The sequence below is a fragment of the Lissotriton vulgaris genome, chromosome 2_1 (genome assembly GCF_964263255.1).
Source record: "Lissotriton vulgaris chromosome 2_1, aLisVul1.2, whole genome shotgun sequence".
NCBI lineage: Eukaryota > Metazoa > Chordata > Amphibia > Caudata > Salamandridae > Lissotriton > Lissotriton vulgaris.
The window spans coordinates 1,468,678,424-1,468,693,481 of NC_141687.1; the positions used below are offsets into that span (position 1 = coordinate 1,468,678,424).

A 15,058-nucleotide genomic window follows, 5' to 3' on the forward strand; every position below is an offset into this window, starting at 1 on the left:
TTAGCTGGATCTGTTAGGTCGTCAATCACAGAAAAGTTAAGTATCAACAAATTCACTTTCTGACCCAGACCACCCAGTTTCCAACTACCGACCAGTACCACACCCTTAGCCTAAAAAAAAGAAACTGAGCATGCGCAAAGAAATGATACTGCTCACTGGAACACGCTCTGTGAGAAACAGATCAATCCAGAAGGGGCCGTTTTTCCTGAAAACAAAGAAGATCACACAGTGCGGGTACTCGGCGTCTCGGCAGATGGCATGTGCAGAAAGTTTGAATGAGAGTCACACTTGAAGTGTAGTGTCTATGTTCTGCGCAAGCCCGTGTGTTTCGGAGCGGGATCACATGCACGAATTACAAGAAATAGACAAGACCACACAGCAGTTTGTTTTTCTTTAAACAGGATTGGTTGGGTAGTTGGCAAAACTGTTGTTTCTGCACCGACCCTGTCTGTGACGGTTCTGTGTGGCACAATGAAATCTCGGAAAGAAAAGTCCAAACGGGATTCGGAGGAGGTGAGTAATAAAAACCATGCTGGGCATCTCTCCCAGAAGTGCGCCCTTGATCTTTATGTCTTCCATTAATCATGGAGCTAATATGTTGTCAGATCGGTGAACAGAGGCACAGGAGATTGTGATTTGCCCAGGATCAAACTGTTTATTTAGTGGTACCTGAGAACAGAACACACATACATGCCATCACTTCAGAGCAGGAAAGGGCGATATTTTGAAAAATATCGGGGGAATGTATTATTCCCGTTGACTTCTATTGGCACAAAAGCAATTTCAGGCGGGAGACCGGTAAAATAAAGCAATTTTTGGCTTTGAAAATCAAGAGTCTCCCTCCTGGATCCGGTCTGTTGGAATGTATGCTTCCTGCAAAGGGTATACAGTCACCACTAGATTGCATGTGGGTGAATATACCCAGGGCACAAGTCCCAAGAAAAGAAGTGGGGGGACTAACCTAGTTGGGCAGTATGCAAGTGACATCTTGTCGCACAACATCACGGCGGACGACATCACGGCGCATAATATCACAAGAATTGAAATCATAGGAAGTGGCATTACAAGCTACGACTTTACAGGAAGTGGAATCACAAGACGTCACCTCCGATCTAAACCCCTCACATATATGTTTAGCAGGTCTATCATGTGTGCGTTTGAGCTCATTGCTTGGATAATAGCTCTGTGAGCTATGGGAGAGGATATTTGACTTCTACACCTTGCAATTCCCCAGTTTTATGCAACATCCTGTACATTCATTTACAAACATGTAATTTATTGTACTTGTAATATGCACAAGTTGCTATAAAGCGCCCTGACACCCACATTGGAATGAGTAGGGCTATACGAGGCAAAATAGTGGTATTTAAATTATTTCAACACCTCATCAAAGGAAGTAAGCTCAATATAAATGCAATTTGCTTTGTGTAAATACTGAGAAACACCAACATGTCGGATATTCTTACACTACATGCATATCTCCTAAACAGGTACTGAAAAAGTGAAAATCTGCCTCTCTAAGTTCGTGTAAAGTGCTAACAAGGTGTGAGCCTTTGTTTACCCTCTGCTTCATTTGCATCAGGCATGAGGCTCCCGACTGCTCCCAGCCAAAAGACTCCAACAAAAGGAGGCCTGATGACCCCTCAAATTCGGCCTTTGTTATGGGCCCAGCAGGAGTCTTAAATAAGAAAGCCATGTCCACGCCTGCATGTTGTTGCTTGTTGCATAAGGAAAGCAGACAACGTGCAGGCGCTGCTGAAAGTGCCTCGGTGTTTGGAAATTACACCTGGACGAGTTCAGCACATTATTCAGTGGGGCCCAAATTCGTGGCAGGGTGGCGGCGTTCACCCTGTGAAAGAAGTGGGTGGGCGCCGTCCACCCGCGTGTACCCACGACTCGTGCCTTGAATATACCACAAGACTGGGCACTTCTCTCCTCTCCCAGGTAATATCCTGCCATTTTTTTTGGCTACACGCGTAGCAATCTGTACTGATTCTCAATACTCCTAATGTTGGCAAAAAGAGCAGAGGTAAATGTTCAACAAGTTATTGCCTAAGAGCACCCAATCTAGCCAAACTCGAGGCTGCGGGCTCTTCTTTTTCAACTAGTACATATACTGCCAATGGCATGGCAGTGTTTCTTATTGCAAGGCCAAGAGACTGTCCTTCCAGGAGAAATGTCACTGTGTTATGGGCTCTTCCCAGCTTTTGAACACATTGTTTATTTCCAGCATATTTAGGGGTAAAGGTGATATTTGATGACAAATATCCAAGTTCCATTGTTGAAATGCACTCACTGGACTAGGTCCAGGTGGATGACTGTATAGTGTGCGTGTTAGAAACTGATATTTTTACAATTGGTGCTTCAAGGTGTCGAACACTATTTAATTCCCTATGGATTCCTGAGTTGTTCATTTTCAAAACTTGTTTCTCAAAAGTTGTACCTGCGAGCCGTCACGGCTTACTCTTTGAGGTGGAAAAGGCACTACAAATTCAAATAGAGTATGAATAGTAATTACATTAAAGTTTTTTTTTTGTTTGAAGTTTTTATTTTTATTTTTATTATGCTTGATTAATTAAAACCATTGCATACAGAGGATAAAATTTCTCATGGTAGGTATTAAAAATATAATAAATGGTTTTACATCATATTAAAATAACACGAATAATTAAAACATTCTATACATTAGCCATGTTCGATACCAATATTGTTTTAACTATGGCTGTTCCTGTTACATTCCAGTTGGTTCGGGTGGTAATTAGTCTTTATGCCACTCAGTCCAGTGTTTTAATCTTTTTGCAGTTATATCAAGCAATTTAATTAGCCGGCAATTTAACTGAACCAAGTCGGGGTTGAAGCACATCATTAACGCTTGTCTGCATAATCTGGCACCGTACTGTTTGAGTGCTGGCTTTAACAGAGTAACCCTTATGTCTTTTAACATGTTGCAGATGCATGTAACATGGATTGCGTCCTCAATACCGCTGCCGCATAAACAACACTGCTGGACTCCTTCCTTTCTCTCCCAAGGCGGCAGGAATTGATTAAAGCGGCCTACCCCCATTCGGAGTTTTAGGAATTTTTCCTTGATGTTAATTTTTAATCCCATATTCAGGTAGAGCTGGGGTTTTAGTTTGTATGTATGTAGAACCATCCAGCCGTGTGATCATTTGGCTAAGGTTTTCTTGTCCTCAATTGCGGATAGTAAGCAAGTTACTTTTGTCACCGTTTTTTTGAATGTTAGATGGTTTATCTGGGCGTTCCACAGCTCTCTTAAACCTAGATGTTTAATAGATTCCTCAAGGTAAACGCTCGCTGGTGATTTTCCTGGGTGCGAGAGCTCCATCCAAAGTTGCTCGTTCAGGGTTCCGTTTTCATCGCCTTTGACTTTATGCCAACATTTCAAGTATGCTCCCATGCGTTGAAAGGACTGTTTTTGTAAACCAAATTCCAATCATATTTGGGCAGGGGAGACCATTCCGGGGAGTTGGAAGATTGCACGATTTGATTTTGATATTATATTATCAAGAGCTAATGAATCTTTTCCCTTAAGCACTTCACTCCCGTAAGTAATTGTTGGCTGAAGTTTTGCTTGTAGGACCCTTATTAGAGGGTCGAATGTCATGTCCGGTAAAAGCTTCTTTAAGGGCTTTATGGCTAGGTAGGCCGTTGCACCCTTTCTCCGGAGGGAATCTAACTGTGGTTTGAATGAATTGTTTTGGTCCAATATTACCCCTAGATATTTATAGCTTGCTCCTTGTTCCAAGCAATGACCATCAAGGAACCAGCTCAGATGTTTCTTCCTTCGGTAATTAACTACCATTATTAGGTCTCGCCTGTCGATGCGCATGCGCATCGAGCAATGAGAGAGTATTGGCACTTATCCGCTCTTTATCCACACTGCAAGGAATCGTGGCGATTCCTTGCAGTGCACGAGAAATTTAAGCTCAATGCGCATGCGCATTGAGCTTAAATGCGCGTGCACATGCCCCCAGCCGCCTGCCTTGCCTACTCTCTTCCACAGCCTCCCCCAGCTCCGCCCCCTCACTACTTGATTGCACGGCCGCTAGGCCGTGCCTCCCCTACTCTCCTCCCCCCTCCTCCTCTCCTCCCCTGCCTGCCTGCCGCTAGCCTTGCCTCCCCTACTCTCCTCCCCCTCCTCCTCCTACTCTCCTCCCCTGCCTGCCTGCCGTGTCGCACCTCTCCCCTCTCCGCCCCCTCCCCTGCCCGCCGTGTTACGGTGAAAGCACATGGTTATTGGTGTGTCTAGGCTCTAAAACAAACGTGGTCCGCTGAAGGCATTTTTTTAAAACACAAAGGCATTCACTTTTCCTTTTAATTTTCAATGGGGAGAGCTGATACCGAGAACCCGTCCACACTCTGTTAATACTGAACAGGAAGGTATTAGAGACTAGATGCAGCTTTCCATTGTCACCGCTAGCTTCAGCCTCCCCTTTTGCGCTCCTCCTCCCTCAGATTCATTTGCTCCAGAGCCAAAACACCGGCCAGGAAAGCAGACCACCACTTCCTGGAGAAGTCCTGGCTCCAGCATTCAGAGTCCCCTCCCACCGAAGCTAGTTCTCCCTCCCATTGTTTGACTGGCTTTGGGCTTCTCCAGAGCGCCCTTCCTGCAGCTCCAATGAAGGTAGGCATGGTATAAGCAGCTGCCTTAAAGTCACAACAATGCACTGCAAAAAAGGGCGCACATAGAGCCAGGAACACATATACTCCAGCCTGACCGGAGGAACCATGTGCTGCACGCAAACACACTGTGTAGAGCGCCTCGCCAGCCGCCCAATAATCATTACCAGCAGTGCAGCGCGTGAGTCAGAGTTGAGGGGTTGGTGTGTTGTATTTTATTGTTATCGTTGATTTGGAGTGAGTTGTTCGGCACTCTTCTTAAGGGCAGCTTCTAAGTCACAGGTATGCTTAGCTGACTAGAGAGTCGGCTTTTTGTGGCAGGTGATATCTGTATGTTTAAACTATTCTGTGTTTTTAGTCGGTTTTCACATGATGTTTACTTCTTTTTCTATGTTTTCTATGTACCTGAGCTCGAGTGGAAGCTATTGAAGGATTTTACAAAAGCAACACTTATATAATAGAAGGGCACGTTCATTTTGCTTTAGGCACGGGGAAATTAAGTGACTTGCCCAGAATCTCAGGTTTTGAACAGACGCAAGGACTAAAGCCTGGTTCCACAGTTCCAAAAAACGGCAGCTGTAGCCCTTCCTACAACTGCTCAATACGTCAGTTGCAGCATCTCACCCTCACATTATCCAGTGCAGCATCTCACCCTCCCATTATCCAGTACATGATCTCACCCTCACGTTACTCTTTCTACGTGTTCTTCACCCATCACCTATGTTCCTTCCCCCTCCCGTGCCCTCATATGGTTTTACAAAATGCCGTCTCTGATTCCTTACAACCCCCACATTGTTATTGCTCTCTCCTCCCGCTCCACAGTTTTGTTTTTCTATACCAGTCAAACTCAAACCAGCAAGCAAAATCTTTTTTATTTAAAACTGCCTGTGTGTAGGTGCATGCATGCTTGGTGCTTGCGCCTACAAATTACAAAGCCGACTGCTTGTACCCTTTTTCCTGTTATTAAAAAAAAAAAGCAGCGCTGTACAAAATCGGGATGCTGTACGACAGGGCTTACAATCTTAGCAACGTCAATTGGGGCAAGGGCGAGATATATTGACTTTGCCAAGAGCGGTTTTTGTACTAATATCCCCTTCTCTGACATCTCAGACATGCCCAATAATCCCTATAAAATCTCTCACTTATCAGCAAATCTCATGTTGAGGCGATTACTATTAGGTCTTCTCTCTGGGACTTTGCTTATCACACATGTTGGTGTTACAGAGAGAGCCTTCAGTGTCTCTGTTTCACTTTACAGTTGTTTTCACTTCACCCTGTGATGTTTTTTCACATGTTCATACTGGGGACCCAAATGTTTGGGTTATGCTTTACAAGGGTTTCACTACGCTCTGATTAGTTGTTTTTTTAAAATAATTAACAGACGTTTTTACTATCTCATGTGTTTTATTTAACATGTTCACATTGGGGATTTTGGGAATTCCACTTTAAAAAGGTTTACTACACCTTAAGGTCTTAATACTCCTTATGATGTGTTTAACCTACTTGTTTTTGTGCAACTGCGGATTCCAGTCCTTACATTTTACATTTTAGAGGTTTTGTTTCGCACCCACCACTGTCAACAAAATGCGTCTGTCTTCTATTTCTGCAAATCGCAATGCCGAGAGCATTTCCAAGCCGGCCGACTTACTGCTTCCTTCCTTTCCATTTCTTTTCACGGTTTCTTTCATTCGCCCATCTCTCACTTTTTAATTAGTGCTCTGTTTTCTTCATTATTTTTCTTTATTTTAATATTTCCCTTTAAATTACCTTTCTTCTCTCTGATCCTCATTGTAACCTCTATTCGCTCTGTGTGTCGTCCCTTTCGCAGGCATCCCACCCCCTCCCTCTCCAGCGCCTGCCTTCTCTCTGCCCACGCATCACTCTCTCACGTTCCATTATTCTCCAGCTGCCTCAGTCTGCCTCGTCTTCCTCATCCTCCCTATGACAGTCCTTCTCTCACTTCAGGGCTTACTTCTTCTTTCCCTGTACTCCACAGTTTCCTTCTCTCAATGCGTAATTCTTTTTCTTCCTTCTTTTTTCCCTTTAAATTACCTTTCTTACGACTCTGAAACAACGCACAAGGAACAGTCGCACGGGCAATTGTTTAACTCACAATCACCACAAGAAGCCTTCCATCCGTTTCTAAAAAACACGAAAGACCCAAAACTGTAGCAAATGCAGACATACCGAATTTGTGTACTAAACTCACCAACAAACATTGACATGCGTATAAAACAATACAAGACAACACTGAAGGATTAAAGAAGAAAGTTAATCCACCCGAAAACTAACTGACAATCAGAAACATTATAACTAAACGTGCGACACTGGTTATAGCAGTGTATATTGAACTAAATGCAGAAAAACAGCCTACACTTTAACTGTAATAATACTAAGAAAATAGAGACTAATTTATTTTATATGTGCACATAAACCCAGCTGCTCATTTTATCGACCGCAGAAACATGAGAGGCTGCGTCGGCCCTAAGGGTCTCCAGCGTGTTAACTGCATATCACAGGTAGATCGGTCGTCAGCGCTTTAACCCTCTGAGCTAGCTTTATTAATCCAGCTATCAGCAAACAACAAATTGCACATTCATGAACTGTACATATATTGTGGGAGTAACCCAACATCATTTCTTGGCCTTTCATCATGTATAATTTACGTGTAATCTGGGGTCATTTGAGCACGAACACTAGTACAGATGAGTGGAAATAAATAAAAAAGCACTCTGCTTGCATGCTACTTTCGCGGCTCCTTTGATGTGCGTCCATTTGCCACCAGCCACTTAGCCACTTAGCCAATTTGTGTGCAGGCGCCGTCTCTGCTGGCGCGCGCCGCCTCTGCTGCCAGGCTTCAGCACACCAGGCTGCACACCCCTCACCCCCCAGTCACTTCATCCGCGCCCACTTCACACGCGCTCTGCAGGTCATAAACAGGACCATCTGCTCCACTCCCAGCACTGCATGACCATCTTCAAAGCAAGCTTGTAACACGAGCTGCCCTCAGACGTTCCAAGACACACACTTTTAATGCTTCTGAGGTCGATAACATGAGCCCCGTTGCATTGACACACACTGCCCTCACACACACAAGTTACTGTCACACACACACCCTCAACCCCTCACCCTCACTCACCCTCACCCTCACTCACCCTCAACACCTCACCCTCACTCACCCTCAACCCCTCACCCTCAACCCCTCACTCACCCTCACTCACCCTCAACCCCTCACCCTCACTCACCCTCAACCCCTCACCCTCACTCACCCTCAACCCCTCACCCTCAACCCCTCACCCTCAACCCCTCACCCTCACTCACCCTCGACCCCTCCCCCTCGACCCCTCCCCCTCAACCCCTCACCCTCCCTCACTCACCCTCACTCACCCTCACCCCCTCACCCTCACTCACCCTCACTCACCCTCACCCTCACTCACCCTCAACCCCTCACCCTCACCCTCAACCCCTCACCCTCAACCCCTCAACCCCTCACCCTCAACCCCTCACCCTCACTCACCCTCACCCTCACTCACCCTCACCCTCACTCACCCTCAACCCCTCACCCTCACTCACCCTCAACCCCTCACCCTCAACCCCTCACCCTCACCCTCACTCACCCTCACTCACCCTCAACCCCTCACCCTCACTCACCCTCAACCCCTCAACCCCTCACCCTCAACCCCTCACCCTCAACCCCTCACCCTCAACCCCTCACTCACCCTCACCCTCACTCACCCTCACTCACCCTCACTCACCCTCACTCACCCTCACTCACCCTCACCCCCTCACCCTCACTCACCCTCACCCTCACCCTCACTCACCCTCAACCCCTCACCCCCACTCACCCTCAACCACTCACCCTCACTCACCCTCAACCCCTCACCCTCACTCACCCTCACTCACCCTCACCCTCACTCACCCTCAACCCCTCACCCTCACTCACCCTCAACCCCTCACCCTCACTCACCCTCAACCCCTCACCCTCACTCACCCTCAACCCCTCACCCTCACTCACCCTCAACCCCTCACCCTCACTCACCCTCAACCCATTACCCTCCCTCACCCTCAACCCCTCACCCTCACTCACCCTCAACCCCTCACCCTCACTCACCATCAACCACTCACCCTCAACCCCTCACCCTCAACCCCTCACCCTCACCCTCACTCACCCTCACCCTCACTCACCCTCACCCTCACTCACCCTCAACCCCTCACCCTCACTCACCCTCAACCCCTCACCCTCAACCCCTCACCCTCACCCTCACCCACCCTCACTCACCCTCAACCCCTCACCCTCACTCACCCTCAACCCCTCAACCCCTCACCCTCAACCCCTCACCCTCAACCCCTCACCCTCAACCCCTCACTCACCCTCACTCTCACTCACCCTCAACCCCTCACCCTCACTCACCCTCACTCACCCTCACTCACCCTCACCCCCTCACCCTCACTCACCCTCACTCACCCTCACCCTCACTCACCCTCAACCCCTCACCCTCACTCACCCTCAACCCCTCACCCTCACTCACCCTCACTCACCCTCACCCTCACTCACCCTCAACCCCTCACCCTCACTCACCCTCAACCCCTCACCCTCACTCACCCTCAACCCCTCACCCTCACTCACCCTCAACCCCTCACCCTCACTCACCCTCAACCCCTCACCCTCACTCACCCTCAACCCCTTACCCTCCCTCACCCTCAACCCCTCACCCTCACTCACCCTCAACCCCTCACCCTCAACCCCTCTCCCTCACTCACCCTCAACCCCTCACCCTCACTCACCCTCACCCTCAGTCACCCTCACCCACCCTCACTCACCCTCACTCACCCTCAACCCCCCACCCTCACTCACCCTCACTCACCCTCACCCTCACTCACCTTAAACCCCTCACCCTCACTCACCCTCACCCTCACTCACCCTCACTCACCTTAAACCCCTCACCCTCACTCACCCTCAACCCCTCACTCATCCTCACTCACCCTCAACCCCTCACCCTCACTCACCCTCACCCACCCTCAACCCCTCACCCTCACTCACCCTCAAACCCTCACCCTCACTCACCCTCACTCACCCTCAACTCCTCACCCTCACTCACCCTCACTCACCCTCACCCACCCTCAACACCTCATCCTCACTCACCCTCACCCTCACTCTCCCTCAACCACTCACACTCACTCACCCTCACTCACCCTCAACCCCTCACCCTCAATCCCTCACCCTCACCCTCACTCACCCTCACTCACCCTCAACCCCTCACCCTCAACCCCTCACCCTCAACCCCTCACTCATCCTCACTCACCCTCAACCCCTCACCCTCACTCACCCTCAACCCCTCACCCCCTCACCCTCACCCCCTCACCCTCACCCCCTCACCCTCCACCCTCACTCACCCTCAACCCCTCACCCTCACTCTCCCTCACCCTCACTCACCCTCAACACCTCACTCACCCTCAACCCCTCACCCTCACTCACCCTCACTCACCCTCACCCTCACTCACCCTCACCCTCCCTCACCCTCACTCACCCTCACCCTCACTCACCCTCCCTCACCCTCACTCACCCTCAACCCCTCACCCTCACTCACCCTCAACCCCTCACCCTCACTCACCCTCACTCACCCTCAACCCCTCACCCTCACTCACCCTCAACCCCTCACCCTCACTCACCCTCAACCCCTCACCCTCACTCACCCTCACTCACCCTCAACCCCTCACCCTCACTCACCCTCAACCACTCACCCTCAACCACTCACCCTCAACCACTCACCCTCAACCACTCACCCTCAACCACTCACCCTCAACCACTCACCCTCAACCACTCACCCTCAACCACTCACCCTCACTCACCCTCACTCACCCTCACTCACCCTCACTCACCCTCACCCACCCTTACCCACCCTCACCCTCCCTCACCCTCACCCTCCCTCACCCTCACCCTCACTCACCCTCACCCTCACTCACCCTCACTCACCCTCACCCTCCCTCACCCTCACTCACCCTCAACCCCTCACCCTCACTCACACTCAACCCCTCACCCTCACTCACCCTCACTCACCCTCAACCCCTCACCCTCACTCACCCTCAACCCCTCACCCTCACACAGTGCAATAGGTCTCAGACCATTTCAGTTACAGCTTTAAGAAATGTTTATGGCTTTTTTTATTTGTAATTCTTTAGCATTGGCTACAGGAAACAAAAATGCTAAACATTTACAAAAAAAACCCATAAACAATTCTAAAAGCACTAACTCTAATGGTGCGAGACCTATTGCATTTCCAATGCTTGTTTTTGTTTTGTTATAGTTTATTTTTAGGGCATTTTCTTGTGAGTATGTATGTGTAACATTCAGTAGGTGCTGGAGACCAATTGGGGTCCTGCTTATCAGTACTAAATCGTCCGCATAAAGCAGGTTTGACAAAGTAGCATTCCCAAGTTTTGGTGCATGAGCTGCACATCTATTCAGCTTTTCTGGTAGGTCCGCTAGGAATAGATTGAATAGCGTAGGGGCTAGAACGCACCCTTGTTTAAGTCCATTTGACGTGGGAATTTTTTTTGATATTTGTCGACCGTCGCCGAGCTTTATCCTGACCCATGTTTTGGTGTGTAGATTCCTTAATTGAAGTAGGAGGCTTGACGGAATCCCCCAGCCATCTAGTTTTTGCCAGAGTTTAGTTCGGTCTACATGATCGAATGCTGGAACAAAGTCTATGAAACAGAGGATGAGCGGATATTTTCCCTGTTTGGCTTCATCTATAAGGAGGGTTAGGGTCATTATGTTTGTTATTGGTCCTTGCCCTTTTTGAAATCCAGTTTGTGTTAAAGGTATTATTTGATTCTTTTCAGACCAGGTGGTTATATCGTTTAAGAGAAGCCCTGCAAAATATTTAGCCTCGATGTCGATTAAAGTTATTAAACGATAGTTTTTCGGCTCAGCCCTTGTTCCTTGTTTGTAAATAGGGCTTATAATAGAACCTCTCCACGATTCGGGAATTGTGGATTTTATAACTGCATAGTTGAAAACGGGTTCAATTGCGTTACTCCAGTATTCCGGGTCATTTTTAAACAGCATATGTGGAATTCCGTTAGGACCCGGGGCTCCAGCCAGTCGACCCCTTGCTATTTGTTTCGTTATCTGTTTAGTTGGTTTGGTGGTGAGCCCCATCTTTAATCTCCAATCGGCATTTAGTGCTTGTGTTTCTGTTGGTTCTCGTTAGTCTTGTCTTAATGCTGATCTATTGTTATCCTCTTTAGGAGATTGGCAGAGTGATATTGGCTCCTTTGCGCCACTACTGCAGTTCACTGGCTCTAGCTAGACATTTGAGTTGGAGAACTGTTTCTTCTTTTTTATTGAAATGATTAAAGAGAAACGCTGTCCAAGTCTCTTCAGAGATGTAGGAATTGATTCTGTGGTGGTTTGGCCGATGCACCTTATTTACTGTTTGCCAAAATGTTGTGCTGTTTTTTTGTTTGGCATCGTGTAGTAGTTTAGCCCAAAATAAGTTGTTCGCAGTCGTTTTCCTAGCCCCTCTTCTTCTCTTAAGAATGGCCTTTGAGGCACGTAGCGACTGCTGCAGATTTTGATTGCCAGGTGATTTCCGGAGTTGCTGTAGAAGTTGGTTTATAGATGTTTTCAATTTTTTTGACACTGGGGTCGTTGCTGTCAAATTTGGAGGGTCGTTTGCGTTCTTTCGTTTTGGTCCTTTGCTGATGGAAAATTTGTTGCCAAGAGCGACTGTGAATTTTTACCAAGTTTCCAACGGGTGACCTAAGTGGTCGTGTACTTCCTTATGCACTTCTTTTGCTATTCCTGCTACTGTTTCATTGTTTGTTGAATTACACCTGATTCGATGAAGATTGGTTGTTCCTATAAGCGCTTAGAGACCAATCGGTGATAATGCGCTATACAAATGTAATAAATAAATAATTAAATAAATAAATAAATATTGTGACAATAGATTTTTCGGCCTGCTGATATATTGTAGCTGTAGTTTTAAGTATCATTTCTTGTGGCATGTGATCACTTAGTGTGCTGTTCCCTATTTGAAATGAGGCTATCTTGTCAAACACAGTCAGTGTTGTAAATGTGAAGTCAAGGTAGGAAGATACATTTGAACATTGGAATGTTGGGAGCTCCATTTCAGACAATGGAGCTCTCCCTGCTTCTACGGGCCGGTAAAGGCCCGCAGAGCAACATTCCAATGTTCTACAAAGACTTCTCGAAGTTCGAGGGGATTTATATCCCCTCGAGCTTCGAGAACCCTTTGTTTAATAAGTTAGAACATTCTGCCCTCTAGTGGCAGAATGTTCTAATAGCCTTCTAGCCTGCCGTAGCGGGCTATACCGGCTATTAACGGCCCGCTGTTTCGTTAACGATTCAGCGGGCCTTTAATAGCCGGTATAGCCCGCTACGGCGGGCTATAAGGCTATATTAGATGAATGAAATGTAAGTGCTGGGGGATTATCTTCCTTGAAGCGGCCGTTAACTGCCCTCAAATTCAGATGTTCTAATTCTGAGAGTAGGTAATTTGATCTCTTTGATGGTTTTGTTACTGTTGGGCAGCCCTGGGTCAGGATATCCCATATACCAGTTAGATCCTGCGTGAGGTCGTCTTCCTGGCTGTTCCCTAAAAGATGCATATTAAAATCTCCTGCCAAGATGACTTTGTCAGTGCCAGCCTCTTCTATTATTCTCGTTACTTCTTTGACTACTTCTTTGGATGCTTGTAATTCGTGTTTGGGATGAAGGTAGATGTTTATTAGGATTACCTTTTGAGCTGTCTGATTGAAGAACAGCATAACCGTTGATGCCTGAAAACAGCTTGGGGCGGAGATATATGTTTTTATAGGATGCATCTCACCAATTTTTGTTATAGAGGAGAGAAGGAGTAAGCCCCCCGATCGACGTCCAAAATTGGAGAGTTTGTAACTACACTGGATAAGCTCAATCTCCAGTTAAGTTATAACTTTTGGGTGACCTGATTGAGAGTATGAGGATGAAACCTCAAAATGCAGTATATGACTCAGTCACCCTGCTCCCCAATGAACGCCTACTGATGTCTACACGCGTGGAAAGTGTTTCCACATGTGCAGTGTGTCTCCACTTGAGCAAAGTGTCCTGCAAATTCATAACAGAATGTTGGTCACCTTACTGGCCGTGCATGTGGTAATTAAGAATAACACATTGCATGGCCATATAAAATATTTTCTTGAGATGTTGCTTGCTGTGTATATGAGTTGGGAAGAAGCATGGTAAATGTATAGGTTTTACTGCGATGTAGCATTTACCAATATATGTATACATGTGTTGTTTAGGGGCACTCTGATTCTAATAAGTGTTGTATGTCCTATCAGAACATACAATGCTTTATTTGCTAATTTACTTACGGCTATTTGTTTTATTATGATTTCAATGTGTATGCAGGTGACTTGTCTTTGTGTCTTTATTCTGAATCTCAGCCATATATGTATAAAATGTTATACTGCTCAATGAACGTACTAAAGTCTGTTTCATTACAACCACCAAATGTTAAGACACACCTATATGGTACTTAAGATAAGTTTAAATGACAATATACTGTACTTAAGCATGCTTCCCATGTATGTCACTATTCGCTCTCTACAGTTACTAAGTCTGCTGACTTCTTGTTTCAGGTGGCCCATACATTTTGTGATGTTGTTGCTTGTTTCTCTGAAGAGGAGTGGGAGCTTTTACAGTGCTGGCAGAAGGAACTTTACAGATCCGTGATGAAGGAAATTCACCAGGCTCTGAGTTCACTGGGTGAAGTTACACTTGTAATTGTTACAACAGCTAAGGCATAACAGGAACACGTTATAGCTTGTGTCTTGTCGTGAATTGAAGCATTTGCAGGGCCAATCAGTCATTTGTTGCTTTATTCAACATTTAAAGGGGAAACGAATGAATTGCAGGTTAGAATCTGAAAAGGAAAATGCTTGAAATTGCTTCAACCAACACGAAAACCCCCATAGCCTGCAATTAGTTCATTCGTCTTGCAAACCCAAAGTTAGTTCACTTCAGTTGAGGTCAATGTGGTTACTCTCTGAAAAATTGGGCTGCAGCTTCTTTGACGGATCCACTGGCTGATAGCTATTACCGTCCTTAATGCTGTTCCTATGTGTCTAGTGGTTAAGCAAAGTAAGGCTTTTAACAAAGTCACAAATTTCCTGAATTTAGTTTTACAACACCGTGTACTGTAGTGAAGACATGAATGAGTGTGGTGCCTACGAAATGAATGAGTGTGGTGTCTACCCTGGGTTAATGTCTCAGTGGTGTTGTTTTTTGGGCACTAGGCATCTTACTATGTTAAATAAAGATTTTGAGATTTAGCATGAGTGATCCCTGTCATTGTATTTGCATAATCATAGGGTTGTTTTAATTTGGTGGACTACTTGATTC

The 15,058-nt window shown here is 46.6% G+C and overlaps 1 protein-coding gene across 2 annotated transcripts in view; it reads left to right on the plus strand.

Annotated features, from left to right (window-relative positions):
• Positions 1 to 319: 319 nt before the first annotated feature.
• The window catches only part of LOC147732780 (uncharacterized), a 635,036-nt gene continuing 620,297 nt past the window's right edge, over positions 320 to 15,058 (plus strand). The window contains exons 1-2 of one of the 2 annotated variants that reach the window (XM_086957331.1): positions 320 to 513; positions 14,296 to 14,422. In XM_086957331.1, the coding sequence (XP_086813457.1) occupies positions 472 to 513; positions 14,296 to 14,422 (169 nt within the window). In that variant the 5' untranslated portion in view covers positions 320 to 471. The remainder of the gene's footprint in view (positions 514 to 14,295; positions 14,423 to 15,058) is intronic. The other variant, XM_086957332.1, reaches the window with a different exon arrangement.